An 18,257-nucleotide genomic window follows, 5' to 3' on the forward strand; every position below is an offset into this window, starting at 1 on the left:
TATTTTAAAATTAAAAGTGATCAGATGAAGGATCCTTCTCACTAATGTCCTCTACATGTCTTGGTCACATCTTACCTGGGGGAGAAGTAGGTGCCCAGGGATCTCTGTCAGGTGCTGCTGCAGCTGAACCCCAGGGATCTGTGCTTCTTGACTGCTGCTCTCCTGACAAACGACGGCCAGAGGATCCCCATGGATCAGAAGTCGCGGCAGCCAGTCGGGAACCTGCTGGAAGAGGGATGAGCTCTTCATTGTACTGGCCCCGAAAACAAAAAAAAAGGCTCAATTCAAGCAACAACCATCAAGGACCACTGTTAGGACATTGTTGGGGCAAGTTACATCAGAATGGAAGATGATTGTGCAGAGCCATGAAGACACAGAGTAAATGATCAGTGAGACATTTTCAGTCATTAACCAGGCACCTGCTGTCACTGTAAATAAACCAGAGTGAAACAGACAAATTCTGCATGTACCATGGGTCCCAGAGATGATCAAAAACATCAATATACCCTCTCAAGGTCTCCCGTCTCAAACCTGCATGCAATTCACATACAGCAAGAGACTGCAAGGCAGAAATCAGTTTGCCCATCACTTCTACAAACAAAAAAATGATTCAGTCAGCTCATTTTTCCTTTGTATTGACTGTTTGATAAGGACACTGGGAGAATTTGAACTGTAAAAATACTGCCACTGGGTCTTAAAACATGCACCTTCACCATCACAACAGGCAGATTGCTACAAGCAATAAGGCACCACTCCCTCAGTATAGCAACTGGTGTCAAACAGGGGACATGGGCTGACAGTACAGCTCAGCATAGAGGGAATACTGCATTGCTGAGTGAGCCTTTAGAGTCCTATCAGCCTACTGTAGAGATTAGAGTAGATTAAAGGATTCCACAATACAATCCATAATACAGGGCTTAGTTTCAGTAAGATGTATTCATTAAACTCTTTGGATTCTAAAACAGCAGAATTTGGGAGTACACACACACACACACACACACACACAAAGGCTTTTACAGCTTGTAAATAACGAGATGCATATTCAGTCAGTCTATCGTCGAAAGACTGACAGTGCTCCTGATACAATCTGGAGTGTCACGGGAATCCAGAGGGATCATGCTATTGGTGTTTGTTTACCAGCAGTTTGCCGCATGGCCAAGACTCTCAGCTCTCAAGTACCCGAGTAGGTGGTGACTGGTTTCAGCAAAGTGTTAAAACTTTAATCTGCTTCATCTAGTTCAGCAGGACATTTCCTCTGATTCAAAGCAATGGCTGTTCAGCAAGCATCATTCCCCAAGCTGCACTGATCTTAACTGCAGCATTTAAACACAGTCAAGACAAACAGTGTCAAAATATGTCAAGTCACTTGAAGACAGTCTTCTGTACACCACTACCAGAGCCTCCAATCCACAAATGAAGTTATTAAGCAGTTAGGAGTAGAACATCTGAGAGTCTAAAGTTTCAGATAGACAGGCTAACGAGTAAGGACACTGAATATCAGTGTTGCCATTTCTGAAGTGTTCTAAAATTAAGTTGAACCTAATTACCTGTTCTTTTGAAAACATTGTCATGCCATATTACATTCCCAGTCTCTCTCCGATGCCTTGCCTGAAGTCCCCCAATTCACATTCTAGTAAGGATAGGTAGTTAACAGTGCCAAATACAACCAAACTGAAGCTGGGCTGATTCTCTCCTCACACAGCTAAGTGCCACTCAAACCTACTGTAACATTCTCTTAGCTGGCCCTTCACCTGAGATCAGTTGGCTCAGCATCAAATGCTTATGAAGGGTCATGAGTTATTTCAATTCCTAACTAAGCCATCAAGGTTGTCCAGTTATTGGTTAGTTGGTAATGTGGTACAGCTATCAACACACAAAAGCAAATAGGCGACAGCCAGAACACCCTGAGAATCTTACCCATCTGCTTCCAGGGGTCATTGGACACTGGCCGGCACACAGCTGCCCATGGGTCAGGCTTGGTAGTGGATGTTGATGGCAGTGGTGCTCCCCAGGGATCAGATTTCTGGGTCAGGGGAGATGGTGTGGAGTCTGTCAGGTCCAGTAAAGCAGTCTGTTAAAAGAAAACACCATAACATTTCAATGGAAACTATAAATGCAGGTCATTACCACGGTGATGATGTTCACCAAGTTATCTGGGTGATACTTAAATGTTTTGTAGGTTTTTCCCTGCCTCTCCTCACGATCATATCTCTGTAGCCACACAGAAGTCTAACAGAAACCAGTGATGGTGCACTAACATCTTCTAGTTGGTGATGTTTGCCTTGGGCCCAATAAGGATCTAAGACTCATTTCAGAACTTCCTGATACACCCCCCTGTGACAGTCAGGGGCAGTGCTGAGGGAGGACACCTGGCAGTGTGGAGCTGTTTACTTATTCTGGACGTGTTAATAATCTCACAGTATAGTTAAAAGGAAAGGGACTTCTTTTCATATCCATATTAAATGTCAAAACTACATTTAATTGGCCACGTTACCACATCACAGCTTTTGGAAGGTCACAAACTAGAATTGCTAGGGCTATCAATCAAAAAGTATTTTGATACATGACTAACTGCAGACCATAGTAATGATATTAATCCAATGTGTTCCCAGCCACCTGGACCAGCCATAAGGTAGTGATGGATAGATGGAACTAATTATTAAAGGAATATTCACACCCTAGGGGGACACTGGCCATACCTCGGTTTTGTGGGGAGCCATGCCTGGCATTTGCAGTTTCTGTCGGCTCTCTTCTAACGCCAGCTGTAAACGCAGGTCATCACCACGGCGATGCTGTTCATCCTGCACAATCCAATCCAAATCTAAGAGTTACATTTACCCAACCAAAACTCCAGCATGGTATCACAACATACAGACCACCAGAAAAAGACCCAAGTTTGTTCCCTGGGTGTTTGACCAAGCTGTTTGCCTCAAACTACAAGCTACTACGGGCTAGGGATGGGAAAAGATAAAGAAATTACTCAGGGATCAGACTCTGAATGGATACCCGAATACACTTACTGGAAAATAAGGAAATGCAGAGCATTTGGTCAGTAAAGGGTCAGACTCTACTACCATCATCACTCGGTTAGCCACCAAGGCAGTGAAGGTGAGACCACCACCAGATCAGCCATGATCCTACTGAATGGTGAAGCAGACTTGAAGGGCCAAATGGTCCATGTTTCAATGGCTGATCTTCAGAGAGGGCAATGGCCTAATGGTATTATAAAAAGAACCAGATAATGTTCTGGGGACCCGGGTTTGAATCCCACCACAGCAGATAGTGGAATTTGAATTCAATAACAAAACAAAAGAAAGAAAATCTGGAATTAAAAGTCTAATGATGACCATGAATCCACTGTTGATTGCCAGGAAAACCCATCTGGTTCGATAATGTCCTTTAGGGAAGGAAACTGCAGTCCTTGCCTGGTCTGCCCTACATGTGACTCCAGAACCATAGTAATGTGCATGACTCATAACTGCCCTCTGGGCAATTAGGGATGGGCAATAAATGCGAACGAACGAACGAACGAACGAACGAAAAGATGACAAATGGTCAATGTCTGTGTAACAGAACAGTTCAGAACTGCAGCCTGGTACAGTGCTTTAGTCACTTGAGATTATATTTGAAAGCATATTGCAGTCTTTCTAAACCTAAATCATGCCCTTTAATTTGAAGTTACACATGGTCATTTGGGAATACAGATCTTAAGGATAAGATGCAAATACTTCAGGGTGGAAACTGGAGGTAACACAAAAGTGCAAAACAAATTTTGATGTGCCCCAGCCCACACACAGTTTCTGAATTGCACTTTCATGTGACATAAAGGCGAGGTACTGGTTAAATGTATCTTAACAGTGTTAAACAGCAGGTAACCAAGACAAAAAAAAATGCTTCTTTATACAACCTCAGATCAACTGTCTACCACAAAGCTACTGCTACAACTTCTCACGAATTGTGCTCGTGACACCTAGTGGCGACGATTAGTGCAGCCATTGACTAACTGATTCATTCCTGAAGAAGGGCTTATGCCCGAAACGTCGATTCTCTTGTTCCCTGGATGCTGCCTGACCTGCTGCGCTGTTCCAGCAACACATTTTCAGCTCTGATCTCCAGCATCTGCAGACCTCACTTTCTCCTCAACTGATTCAATTCCCGAAGCAAGAAGCAGAAATAAAAAGCCAAACAGCGGCCAAACTCCGTGTGCTAAACCTTAACCAAAATGTTGAGAAAATCTATTTCCACAAAAGTATACCCATCCTCTAAATTTATATGGAAACAATCCATTCATTGTTGTTTTCTAAGTTGGTCGGGAGAAGCAAGAGATAGGGAAAGAGGGGCAGTGAGTTTTCAGTTCTTTGTTGCAACTGATTCATGTAGGACATCTCACTAACTCGCACACAGTTATTTATTATAATAAATTAGTCTGTTGTGGATTATTTGTTTCTGTACAATATTCCATCTGTGTATAAAGAGTTGTTAGGATTTGGAATGCACTGCCTAGGAGAGTGGTGGAGACAAATTCCATGTAAGGTTTCAAAAGAGAGCTGGATATATATTTGAAAGTGATGAATATAGAGTGCTCCAATGATGGGGCTGGAGACTGGGAATAGCTCTTTCAGGAGCTGGTACAGACATAACTGGCCAAATGGCCTTCTCTGGACAATAAAATTCTATGTTTAAATCTGGCCTAGTAAATTTTAGCTAAACAAAAACAAATTGCTGGAGAAACTCAGCAAGTCTGATACGATCTGTGGGAAGAAAGCAGACTCAAAACATTAACTCTGCTTTCTTCTCACAGTTGTCACCAGACCTGCTGAGTTTCTCCAGTAATTTCTGTTTGTTGTTTCAGATCTCCAGTTTTGTTTTATACTGGTAATTTTAACCTGTTTGTTTTTATCTGTTCATCTGTGGAGAGAAATAACGGTAAGGATCCCATGTATTCCTCAATTAAAAGCTTATCACTAGGCAGAGTGGAATACTACACTTGATCATCTCATAGTCTAGAAGAAGTTTGCAGATTTTGTTTCATAAGGAGGTACAACATACAGAAATGCCTGAACAAAAACGAAAGACAGAGGATAAAGCTCAAATTGCAGTAAGAACGTGGTGACACTGAAAAGGTAATATCTTCTCAAAGCCTTCTCCAAATCAACACACAGATGTGTGACTGTTCAATTTAGGTCACGTACATTGTGGCGGCGCGGTTAGTGGGTTTGATATGATGGTGGGGGGGGGGGGGGGGGGGGGGGGACAGGAAGAAAGAGGGTTGAATTAAACAGAAAGAGACACCAGTTTCATTTTAATTTAACATTTTGTTTTCAATGGCATCTGTTTCAATTTAACCTGCAAGCAAAATCTGTTATATGGAATAATAATTATCTCATGAAAATTATATCCCACCAAGGTGGGATCCCCGTATGCTGGCAATAAGTATTCAAATCAAAATCATAACCAGAATTTTCATGTGCTCAACAAAAGAAAAAATTGCCTTTTAATAGAAGGATGGGTAAGGAAAGAAGCAGATGCTTTTTAGTTGAGGCCAAGACAAGCTATTGAGCACAGGGAGCTCTGCTCTGCAGTGGACAGGTGAGTATGTTTTGCTAAAGGGGAAAACTCCACTGCCCAACTTCAGCTCTCAATTCGAATCAGTAAAATCAAACACAAAATGAAAAGGTTCATGATATAACTTATCCTTGGTTGAGCAAATATCACAGAATGTCTCATTTTACGTACAGCATAAGCAGACTATGGATCAGAAATGGGAGACTGCCTTTACATCACAGTAACACGAAATGACAGTGGATCACCCATGACATTGCCCATTTGTACAATATATAAGATCTTGGAACACGTTATCATCTGCCTGAGGTACAAATGCATGTAAGAGCACTTCTCTCCTTAAAGGCCATGAAGTACTATACCTAAACTGGAGTGACTGCAAGCTGTGGTTAATGGTTATTTGGTGCAGGAAATCCGCAGATTGAACTATGCCGGTGAGCGTTAGTTACATCTGAGGCATTTAAGAAAAAAAAACCCAGCATTTAAGATCAGTCTGCACCTACAGCAAAGTGCAACGCCTGCATGAGTGACAGATTAATGTACTCTTTAAACTTAAACATTCTGCTCTGCTTTTGCTTTATGTATCAGTACTGAATGGTCCTACCTGTGCACTCAGGGTCAGCACAGTGTTCCTTTGTTGGCTGCCAGCTGTGGTGGCACTTTTGAAGATCTATAAAAGACAAAGAAGAAAACATGAAGAATGTGACAGACAACTTTACAAACCTGCACAAAGTCCTCTATTGGATCATTGCGATCTCAGGGGAGAGCCTATTGCTTAATGTGAGTAACATTACATAGTGGGACATTAAGAATCAGTCTCACAGGAGACAGTATCAAACATAGAGTCATAGAGATGTACAGCACTGAAACGGACCCTTCAGTCCAACCAGTCAATGCCAACCAGATATCCCAACCAAATCTTGTCTCACCTGCCAGCACCCGGCCCATATCCTCCAAACCCTTCCTATTCATACACTCATCCAGATGCGTTTTAAATGTTGCAATTGTACCAGCCTCCACCATCCTCTGGCAGCTCATTCCATACACGTACTACCTCTGCATGAAAATGTTGCCCCTCAAATCCCTTTTATATCTTTCTCCTCTCACCCTAAACCTATGTCCTCGAGTTCTGGACTCCCCCACACCAGGGAAAAGACTTTGCCTATTTACCCTATCCATGTCCCTCATGATTTCGTAAACCTCAAAACGTCACCCCTCAACCTCCGCCGCTCCAGGAAAAACAGCCCCAGCCTGTTCAGTCTCTCCCCATAGCTCAAATCCTCCAACCCTGGCAACATCCTTGTAAATCTTTTCTGAACCCATTCAAGTTTCACAACATCTTTCCGATAGGAAGGGGACCAGAATTGCACGCAATATTCCAACAGTGGCCTCACCAATGTCCTGTACAGCAGCAACATGACCTCCCAACTCCTGTACTCAGTACTCTGGCCAAGGAAAACATACCAAACGCCTTCGTCACTATCCTATCTCCCTGCGACTCCACTTTCAAGGAGCTATGAACTTGCACTCCAAGGTCTCTTTGTTCAGCAACACTCTCTAGGAGCTTACCATTAAGTGTATAAGTCCTGCTAAGATTTGCTTTCCCAAAATGTAGCACCTCGCATTTATCTGAATTAAACAAATTCCTCATTTCAGAAATACGTATTTCCCCATCCCCTCTACCCAAAGAACTTCACGTGTCCAATATCAAACCAACCACATAAGTTAATAGAGTGCATTACAACATGAAACACCAAAATGAATGGCTTCAGCATTTCATTCATCATATACAGTTAAGACCTTAACAAACAATTTTATTTTTAATCTTCAAATTAATGAGATGGTGAAACATCGCAATTCTACCTAGTGTGGAAGGATCAATATGGAAAGTAGATATAACATCAAATGAAAACAGAAGAATTAGAATTAAGCAGCTGGTCAGAGTCTAATATAGAATAAAATTGTTCAATAACCCCAAGAGCTAACCTGCCTCCTATCCTTCAGATGCTTATGGACTGGTTGGATTTTTAAAAAAAATATTTCTCTCCCTGGGAGGGACTGGAAGATTAATTTCTACAAGGGAAGTGCCAAGATGTTACTCTAACCTCAGCATGGTTCCTGGTCCCTAGGGCCACCCACTTTTCCCTGCCCAGCCACACTAAACAAGTTTCTTCAGGCTCTTCCATCTCGGAGGTCAAACTTCAAAGCTCAGGAGGGACAAAAATGAGTCAAACATTGATGGAAGCAAGTTTTAAGACAAATTATAACCCCTTAGTAACAGAAAGAAAATGGAAAAGAAAACTGGAAGCTTGAAATAAAAATTACAACAGAGCCATACAAAACCAGGCTAGTGCCACATGTTGCTGCTGGTCTAGTCAGCTAAGTTTCCTGGGACCAAAAATCTGCCTCAGTGATTTCAGGTTGAATCTCCCACAGCCTTTGTTGGAAACAAATGAATGGAGGTCCAGGACAGGACTGGTCTCACTGTGTGCCATCTGGGTGCCCACTGTTCAGTAGCATTGGTACACTCGCACTCACTACAGTTTCTCTCACCAGTACAAAGGAATACTCGGGTGAGGGAACAGAGCTAAAGATATTTGTGGAATCATTTGTGCAGCTGGAGATGTCTGTGCACTTTCTCTTCCATATCCAAGTTGTCCCTGAATGTAGCTTATGAAAATACAAATTCAATTATGCTGACACAACTCAGTATACAGCAAGTATTTAATCAGGGTACCTAAAACAGAAAAAGCTTTTTTAAAATAAGAAATCCTTTAAAGGTCACTTCACAAACCCACATTAGTTTCCTACCCCTCGTTTCGTTTACCTTACGACAGTATCGATGAATTGAGAATAAAACTTTTTAAAATTTGTTCATAGGATGTAGGCATCTTCAACTAAGTTGACATTTATTGACCACCCCTATCAGGAGTGACATGCAGGCCAGACGAGATAAGGCTGACACATTTCCTCTCTGAATAAAATCCAAGGAACATTAATGAACCAGATGGTTTTTATGAAAATCGTCAGAGATAATATGATTGGTATTAGAAGAGATTTTTATTAAATTCAAATTTCACCACCTGCCATGATGGGATTCAAACCTCGATCCCCAGAATATTGGCCTGGAGTTCTAGCCTATAGACATTACCAAAACACCACCTTGAAACCTAGATTGACCTGGATTCCTGTCTATTTTCCCAACCCAAGCAACACCTGGGTACCTGTTCAGCCTCTTCCCGACTCATGGCCAGTGCCAACTGAAGCTGCAGTTCCTCCTCACCACTGGTTTGGGGTCGTGTTTGTTCCAACTCGGAGGAGATCTTTGGTGAAGTTGCTGTGGACATAGAGAAACATAACAAATAAGGGCATCACTTCAAGGACAGATTAGTCTCTCCAATTATGTTACGTCACACTATCAGGCATATTACCAAGTTTCTCATCAAACTCCATATTACTTTCCAATTTAATAGAACACAGTTGTAACTTTTCGCATAATTATTTTATCATGTTTAATAGTGTGATCGGATCAATTATTAAATCTTTCCATACTTGGGTAAACCAATCTGTACACTGGTATCTTCCTGACCCTGCGGCCAACATAGCAATGCTCACAGTTGAACTCCACAGGCTATGCAACCACTTTACGTGTTTATTGATAAAAGAATAAAATCAGAATATTTTTGATTGTCATGAGTCTTTTGTTTTCTTTGTTACTGAATGACGGGAAATATTTGTTAAATAACAATACATTAAGAATTGTGGGAGATGTACATGGTTGAAACGCTACCAATGTAGTTGCAGAAGTGATTAAAAGTTCTTACTGGCAATACTTTGCTAAATGAAACCAAATGCTATAGGGTTAACCCATGGAAATTACAAACACATACAATGTGAACACTTACAGCCATGGTAGGAAGCAGGCGATCCTCCTATTTTGCCACACTCATCTGATTGGCTGGTGGACAGATTTGGATGGCTGGAGCCTCGCCCAAACATGATTTGGTTATTGCTGCCTACTGCAGTTGTCACGCTTGACATCCGCTCCTTTGTCTTCAGCGCATGACTCCGCTCAACCCGAAGCCTCTCATCATCTTTAAGTAACGCGATCAGCTGTTTTGATTTCTCCCGCACATTGATACCTGGTTTGGAGAGAAATCAACTGCAACGGTCACAACAGCATTTATAAAAAAATAAATGCAGCTTCCCACATCAAACAAACACGATCATACCAGTGTAACTGAACCCAATCATTAGTTCCTACAACATGCAAAGCAACAAACCATTTGCTTCAGGACAGTTTACACAAGACACTTAAAGAAGCTCCTTGTCAGTTGGGACACAGTACAGGAAGTGCATATAGACCAGACATCTAAACAACGACCAGCAGTTCCATCTAACCACACTGCGTTAATGTCAGTTGGGTGCACTTAGCTCTAAATTTAAAGGTTATACATTCAACCTCACTTCTACCAATAATCTAGGCCAAAAGTTTTGCAATATCAGAGCAGATGTCCTTTAGATCAAACATTAGTCCATGAATCTTATCATCCTGCTTGGGTGCATGTAAAAGATGCCACAGCATAACTGGAAGATCACAGTATTCATGAAGTGTCCAGGTCAGCACCACCAAGAGCAGTGGTACGTTGCCACCCATCTTAATTCTCAGGAGGTCTAAAGGCTGCATTCGTATTTGGAATCAAAGGTACTACAGGAGTTTAAAATGTGTTAGATGCTACGTCAGATTAGCTAAAATACTGGAGAGACAAGCTTGAATGGTGTGGGAAATACACATTTATATTTATGTACTGTGTGAAAAACCAGAAGATATGGAACTGGACATTTTTTTGGATTGAGAAGAGTTTACCACATGGTTTCTTGGATATGAAGCCAACAGCTGAATGTGCACGGTGGTTACCTGTCACTTTCAGAAAAATCAAATGACTTTGACAAAAAGAAGGGCAAAGATTTGAGGAAGATACAAGATGGGGTTTATGGACCTTAATTGCTGGAAAAATCTGGCTTTGAAACTTGGGTCTGTAAAACAGAAATGCAAGTGATCAGTAAGGAATAAACTGCAGGAGCTGTAAATCTGTCACACTATAAAAATATTGGTCATCTGATAAAGATTCTGAAAAATCAATATTTTGGACCAGTTTATAAACCCTGTAAGAGGGGCGACACGGTGGCTCAGCGGTTAGCACTGCTGCCTCACAGCGCCAGGGACCCGGGTTCAATCCTCAACTCAGGCAACTGCCTGCGTGGAGTTTGCACATTCTCCCCATATCTGTGTGGGTTTCCCCCAGGTGCTCCGGTTTCCTCCCACAATCCAAAGATGTATAGGTTAGGTCAATTGGTCATGCTAAATTGCCCATAGTGTTAGTGTATTAATCAGGGGTAAATGTAGGGGAATGGGTTTGGATGAGCTGCTCTTCAGAGGGTCGGTGTGGACTTGTTGGGCCAAAGGGCCTGTTTCCACACCATAGGGAATCTAATCTAAAAAAAGCTGGGACTCCAAAATACCTTGATTGCAATTTGAATCTTCCATTAGTCTTTACCTACAGTATGAGCAATACAATTTTGCTGACTGAAATTTGGTGAATATTAGACCCTTGACAAACAAATTTTTTTTCCTTCTATTAAAAGAATCCCATCTTCAGAAACAGTTGTCCTTTTGGATTGTATGTGTGCGCGCTTGGGGGAGTTTGCTCTAACTCTGGACTATAATTTACTTATAGACCAGTATTTGCCATTTGCTTTAATAAGATTGGTATTATAATAAACAGATTGCTTTGAGTTCATTAACAAAGCCTGGTGAAAGCCTTTTTTATTTTGGTTATTTGCACAAAAAGGGAATCAAATGGTCATTTTGGTGATTAGTACAAATGTGTTGATTCAATGTTGTGAATGATACTGTAGTGGGGCTTGATGATCAGGTCATTGTTCCTGGCACAGTCATAACAAGGGCCTTTAGAGTCAGAGGCATAATTAAGTAGAATCCATCGCTAAAGCATTCCCCTTATTGCCAGGAATAGCAGAGATCAAGATCAAGCCATCAATCTACCATCTCCAAGTTGCAGTTTGGAATAAACTGGCAATGGGCAAAGGCACTGTTTAATGCAATATGGAGCAAGTCAAATTAGAATGTTCCTGAGTTAATCTGCACCTGTGCAAAGTTAACAGATCTCAAACTAAGTGGATAGATTAAGCATCCTCAACAACTTGAAATAAAGTACAGAATCCTGTTGGGGTCAGGTAAGAAGGATGATTCCCAAGGAGATGGAAGTAGTTGACATCAGATGCAAACCAAACAACTTCTTTCAAAAACAAGCAGTTTGGGAGGTGTGTAGGGAGTGGAGTGCAGCAGTAAGTTTGAAATGGTTCTCAAAGCTCTTCACCGTTGGGTGTTTTATCTTGCCTCACATCTGGCTCTGTTCTCGATTCAATGATAAGAGACTGACCACTCCAATTGTTTGATAAAGTTATCGTCGTTGCATCTTGTGACTACAGGATGGTAAAGGTAAACAAAATTGATACTGGTCCTTTTTTCTTAAACCTACCAACTCTTGTGTTCAATCTAGAGTGATTCTGAAACTTGTATATAGCTGTCAATTAAAACTCCTGTTGCTGCCCCATGTTTCACTACTAAAGAAAGTGTTAAACTACTAAAGAAAGTTAGGGTTAGATTTTCTTTTTTAAAGAAATTTCATAAATTATCTCAACAGCAACTTAGCATTTATACATCCCTTCACACAGCTGTGGTCACTGGTTTGACCCCCATCACTGACAGCATCCACCACAACTCTGGTGAGATTAATCAGGCCTCCCTCAAGCCACCAAAAAGTTTTGACAATGCTTGTGTTATTTAAAGATCATAAGCCTGCAATCTTTGTTACTAAAAGAAATAAAATACTCCCAAGCACTAGTCTTGTTAGACAAGTCCCTGTTAAAAGTATTTTTAAACACAAGCCTGAAAAGGAACTTTTAACAGAGGAAACATTTTCAAGTCCAGAGGGTTCCCCATTAATAAAAAAAGATTAATTCACAGGCTATGGGCATCACTGACGAGGCCAACATTTATTGTCCTTCCCCAGTTGTCCAGAGGGCAGGTGAGAATCAACCACATTGCCTTGGGTCTGGAATCACATGTAGGCTAGATCAGGTAAGGGTAACAGTTTCCTTCCCTAGATGACATTAATGAACCAGATGAGGTTTTTCTGACAATCAACCAGATTTTTATTGAATTCAAATTCCACCATCTGCTGTGGGAGAATTCAGAACCAGGTCTCCAGAATATTACCTGGGTCTCCAGATTAACAGACTAGGTGATAACACCCCTAGGCCATCGATTTCCCTTCGATGGGTTACAGCTTCTGAACTGCATCAACTTTCAAAAACTACTTATGATAGAGCAGCAAACATTAAGACTGAAAAGTTTATCCACACATAGAACTTAATTTAAGAACGCAGCTCTAAGTGTAGTCAGACACATGTAGCAGGGAAAAATAAAAACTTATTTTATTCTTTCTCCAGCTCAATATTTTCCATCTCCCCCAAAACTGAGTACATACCAGCAGAAGTCGTCATCTGGTCACCCAGAATACCATGAACATTGTCACAACCAAGAGGTTGCCTTGCTGATCCAGCCATGCACATTCACCAACAGCAGCTAATTGACAGACTTGCACAAACCTAGATTTATTTTCACTCTAGCCCAGAAAGGGTGGCAGCCAAAAGCAGGAACTGAGCATTGCATTACTGGTCGCATGATCCCACCCTTACAGGACATTGCATAATTGACAGTAAAAATAAAATTATAAGTAGCAGCTATTTGATTACCCTGGTCCCTTCCATCTCGATCGATGTACTGGAAGTCCTTCAGTGTCTGAATGGCAAAGACATTTTCTTTGCACTGTTGTGCCACTCGTTCAGAGCCCGTCTTGATCAAATAGTCCATCAACATGAGTGCCTTGTACACGTGCCGCCAGTTCTTTCCGTGATCATTGAGGCGTTTCCAAATCATGCTCATAATCTCGGAGAAAGCCACCACATTGTATGTCAGGTCAGAGATTTCTGCCATCAGTGAACTCGAGGGACCCCAAGGATCATTCGATGTGGCCTCTCGGACTTTTATCTCTGCTTCTGAGTAATTGTTTACAATGTTTTTCATCTGTCTTCTAAGAGATGAGGATGTCATGGTGACTGTTTTATACTTTCCTTATCTACACTTCTTCCCCCACCACTGCTCAGCCGTCACAACCCACAGGTGCCTTTCAGCAGTAAAGCATTAACACCATTACCAATTTCCGTGCAGAAAGGTGCTCTTATTCCTTAGCTTGGACTGAACTACATGTTGTCCTAGTGATGTTTATTTGGACACTTCACTCTGCTAACAGTTCCACCTATTGTCACATATTCGCAACCTGGAAAAGGAAAACAGAAGCTTGATCAATATTTCATATTCCTGTGAACACTCCATTCAATTTTCCCAAAAGCCCCATTTGACTTCCCTCTATGCTCACTGTTTTGTTAAAAACGTCAATGTTAAACACCATAGGTTAAAAAGTTGGTTTGACAGATTCCAGGCATATACTTTCCTGGTTAGGGTTTTATTTCCAGACACAGCTTCAAACCTTTCACCCAGTAGTTGTTCCCAACATACATACATCCATTTCTCACTCAATTACCTCCTGATATTAAAAAAAAAATTACCTGTTCCCCAGTCCCCATTTGGTCTCGGGTACGTCTGTTGCATCTTACTAGACGATGATATTTACAGTGACTTTGAGCCTCCCAGGACATTACAACTACGTAATTCCCCATCTCCAACATTCCACTCCTCCCAAACTCTACATACATTTTAAACCTTCAGCACTACTTAAAACACTGATTAATTTCGCCCTCATCCTTCCTCAGTTATTTCCAACACAATCAGCCTTGACCCTTTGCCCATCTCATTCTACCTTACTTACATCCCACACGATCAGCCTTGACCCTTCACCTAAATTTCACTAAATAAAAGAGCAAACATTTCAGTAAATTCTAAAATTAGTGTTAATACTTAAAAGATAAAAATTATAGGGTTTAGTACTACTGGCTGAAGTATACAATGTCACGTATAACAGCCACTGCTTGTTAGCAAAATATAAACCTGCGATTATACAATTAGATCAGCAGCTTCTCAATTGTTCAATGTTTTCTGAATTTCTCATCATTATTTATCCTCAAGTTATTGAAAATCATTAATATTCAAAACAAGGATGAATTAAAAATGAACAAATAAAAAACATTTTATGCTATTACCTTTATCCATGATGTATTTGATTCATTCGTAGGATGTGGGTGTTACTGAATGGGTTAGCCTTTATAGGCCATTCGTAGGTGCCTGGAGGTGTGCTGTGAATTACCTGTTGGTACATGGCTTTAATTTGAAGACCATGATTTTGCCTGCACTAAGCAAATTTATTCTATCCATAGTTGACTCCACAGGATCATAAACGTTAGTACATGAGGCAGCCATTCAGCCCATTCATCTTGCACCTGTTCTTTAAATGATCATCATTATCTAGAACCAAGCCTCCTGCTTTTTCTCCATACTGTTGCACGCTATTTCTACCTAAATAAACATCCAATGTCTCGTATGAACTAATCTCCACCACATTTCAAGGCAGTGCATTTCATATGCAAATTGCTAACTGAGTAAAAACAATTTTTCCTCACATCACCATCACTTCTTTTGCACAGTACTTTAATTCTATATCCCTTGTTCCTCTTAGAAGTAGGAACAGCTTCATCCTGTCTAAATCCATCCTACATGCTTATGGTTTTGAAAACCTCAATCAAATTTTCTTTCAGCCTTCTCTCCAGGGAGAACTGTTCAGCTTCTTCAATCTACTCCCATAACTGCAGTTTCTCATATCAGCGGCCATTCTTGTAAATCACTTCTGCACACTCCCCAATGCCTTTACTTCTTTCCTACAATATGGTACCCAAAACCATACACAATCCTCCAGCTGAGGTCCATCAATTGTCTTGCACAAGTTCAACATCACCTCCTTGCTTTTTGTCCTCTCATGCCCCTATTAATAAAGCTGAGGACACTTTATTAACCACTTTATATGAGTTATTAATAGCGCTCTCCACTTGTCCGGCCACCTTCAACAATCTGTGTACATTGTACACCCTCTGCTCCTACACCCCTTATTTTATATTATCTTTCAATTTTTTTTTAAAATCAAAGTGCATTACCTCACACTCCTTTGCAACGAATCCTAACTGCTACCTATCCATACAACTTGTCAACCTTCTTTTGGAGTTCCACTCTGCATTTTCCATATTTTACTTCATCTTCAAACTTTGAAATTGTCCCCTGCACACCAAAGATCTAGACTGTAAATATATGTCAGGAAAAGGAAGGGTCCCAATATCAATCCCTGGGGAACTCCACTACACATCTTTCTCTCGCCCAAAAAAAACATTGACCATTACTCTCGGTTTCCTATCATGAACTCTGTTTACATGTTGCTACAGTCCTTTTTATTTAAAGCCATGACCTAAAAGACTTTCCTCATAAATCTGTCATGTAGCATGTATCAATCACCTTCTGGAAATCCACATATCTTAATCTAAAAATCACCAGCAAGTTAGTTAAATGCAACTTCCCCTTTAAAAATCCATGCTGACTCTTCCTAATCCACACGACTATAAACTCTATCCCAAATAATTGTTTCTAGAACTTTCCCACCAAAGTTAAATTGATTCTATAATGGCTGGGATTATTATTACAACCTTTCTTGAATAAGGCCATAAAGTTATGACGTTCCAGCCTAACACTTTCTGAATCCAGGAATTTCTGCCCCACTTCCTTTAAAATTTTTGGATGATCTTGTCCAGTCCTGGTGCTTTGTCAACTTTAAGTACCAACACTCTATCACAGATGTCTTCCTTATTAATTTTGTGACAGTGTTTACTCCTCCATCACCATGGCCTGGACAGCATCCAGCATTTCTAAAGGCAAAATGTAAAATATTCATTCAACACTTTTGCCATGCTCCCTGCTTCCATGCGTAAATCCCCTTTTTGGTCTCTAATTAGCCCGGTTCCTCCTTTAACCACTTTTTACATGCCTATAGAAGCCTTTGGGATTCCCCTTTATGTTAGTTGCTAGTTTTAGAACTAAACAGTATAGAAGAGGCCCTTTAGTGGTACAGGCTCAATTGACCAAAGACATACCAGCCATACTTTTCAGCACTACATCCACAGCCTCAAATGTTATGAGGCTTCAAATGTTCATCCAAGGACTTCCTAACGGTTGTGAGGTGACTCATCTCAGCTACCATCCCAGGCCAGCAGTGCATTCCAGATCCCAGACACCTCCTGGATGAAAAATATTTTCTTTAAGTCTCCTCTAAACCACTTGCCTTTTGTCTTAAAAAGTGTATCCCCTCATTATTGACAATTCAGCTGCTTTCTATGCTACTTGTGTCCCTCAATCTAATACACCTCAGCTTGTCCTCCCATTCCTGAAGAAGGGCCTGTGCCCGAAATGTCGAATCTCCTGTTCCCTGGATGCTGCCTGACCTGCTGTGCTGTTCCAGCAATAAAGTTTCAACTTTGATCTCCAGCATCTGCAGACCTCACTTTCTCCTCCCACAACCTTCTCTGCTTCAAAAACAACTCACACTTATCAAGTTCCTTTGTAGCTAAAGTGCTCCATCCCACTGCTAGCCTGATAATTCCTCGTGATTTATTTTATTGGCTTTTTCATCTCCCGTACAAATTTTCAGTATTCCTCTGTTCTCAACTGTATTTTCTATGTTACACCTGCCGTAAGCACGCCTTTTCTTTCTAATGTTAATTTCTACTTCCTGTGTTATCCAGGGCATTCTAGATTTGTTTGTCCTACCTTTCCCATTTGAAGGAATATACCTTGACTGTACTCAAACCATTTGCTCTTTGAAGGTGGCCCATTGTTCAGTTTCCTACCAACTTTTTGTTTGAGTCAAACCTGCCCAGCTTTGCTCTTGCCCCAATGAAGTCGGTTCTCCGTTTTCTCACTCTACACGGTTGCATGTCATTTATTAAAAACATCCTGAATCTTATGATACAATGATTGCGGTCTCCTAATTGTTCCCCCACTGACACTCGATCCACCTCATTTCCAAGGACCAGATGCAAAACTGCATCCCCCCTCACTGGGCTGAACACACTCTGCTGTAGGAAACACTCGAACATAATCTAGGAGCACCTACCCTCCATACTACCAGTATCCCGGTCAATATTTGGGTAATTTAAGTCCCTCATTACGAATGCACTATAATATTGACATTTCTCTGGAGAATTTCTCCTCTACATTCCTTCCACTCGTAGTAGTCTGTAGATTTCACCAAGCACCTTTTAATTCTTTGCTGAAACTTTATTGCTGGAACAGCACAGCAGGTCAGGCAGCATCTAGGGAACAGAAGATTCGACGTTTCGGGCACATGCCCTTCTTCAGGAATGAGCAGAGAGTGTTCAGCAGGAGAAGATAAAAGGTAGGGAGGAGGGACTTGGAGGAGGGGCGTTGGAAATGTGATAGGTGGAAAGAGGTCAAGGTGAGGGTGATAGGTCGGAGCAGGGTGGAGGCGGAGAGGTCAAGAAAAAGACTGCAGGTCAGGAAGGCGGTGCCAGGCTGGAGGGATGCGGCTGAGACAAGG

At 41.3% G+C, this 18,257-nt stretch overlaps 1 protein-coding gene across 3 annotated transcripts in view; it reads right to left on the bottom strand.

Annotated features, from left to right (window-relative positions):
* Positions 1-9: 9 nt before the first annotated feature.
* The window catches only part of LOC122547132 (epsin-2-like), a 24,283-nt gene continuing 6,035 nt past the window's right edge, over positions 10-18,257 (bottom strand). For 2 of the 3 annotated variants that reach the window (XM_043685707.1, XM_043685708.1), the window contains exons 2-8: positions 13,402-13,985; positions 9,468-9,704; positions 8,787-8,899; positions 6,167-6,232; positions 2,700-2,801; positions 1,918-2,071; positions 11-225 (exon numbers count right to left, since the gene is read on the bottom strand). In XM_043685707.1, coding sequence (XP_043541642.1) covers positions 65-225; positions 1,918-2,071; positions 2,700-2,801; positions 6,167-6,232; positions 8,787-8,899; positions 9,468-9,704; positions 13,402-13,759 — 1,191 coding nt within the window. In that variant the 5' untranslated portion in view covers positions 13,760-13,985 and the 3' untranslated portion in view covers positions 11-64. Of the gene's footprint in view, positions 226-1,917; positions 2,072-2,699; positions 2,802-6,166; positions 6,233-8,786; positions 8,900-9,467; positions 9,705-13,401; positions 13,986-18,257 lie in introns of all 3 variants that reach the window. The other variant, XM_043685709.1, reaches the window with a different exon arrangement.

This window comes from Chiloscyllium plagiosum, unplaced genomic scaffold, assembly GCF_004010195.1.
Source record: "Chiloscyllium plagiosum isolate BGI_BamShark_2017 unplaced genomic scaffold, ASM401019v2 scaf_10637, whole genome shotgun sequence".
NCBI classification, from domain to species: domain Eukaryota; kingdom Metazoa; phylum Chordata; class Chondrichthyes; order Orectolobiformes; family Hemiscylliidae; genus Chiloscyllium; species Chiloscyllium plagiosum.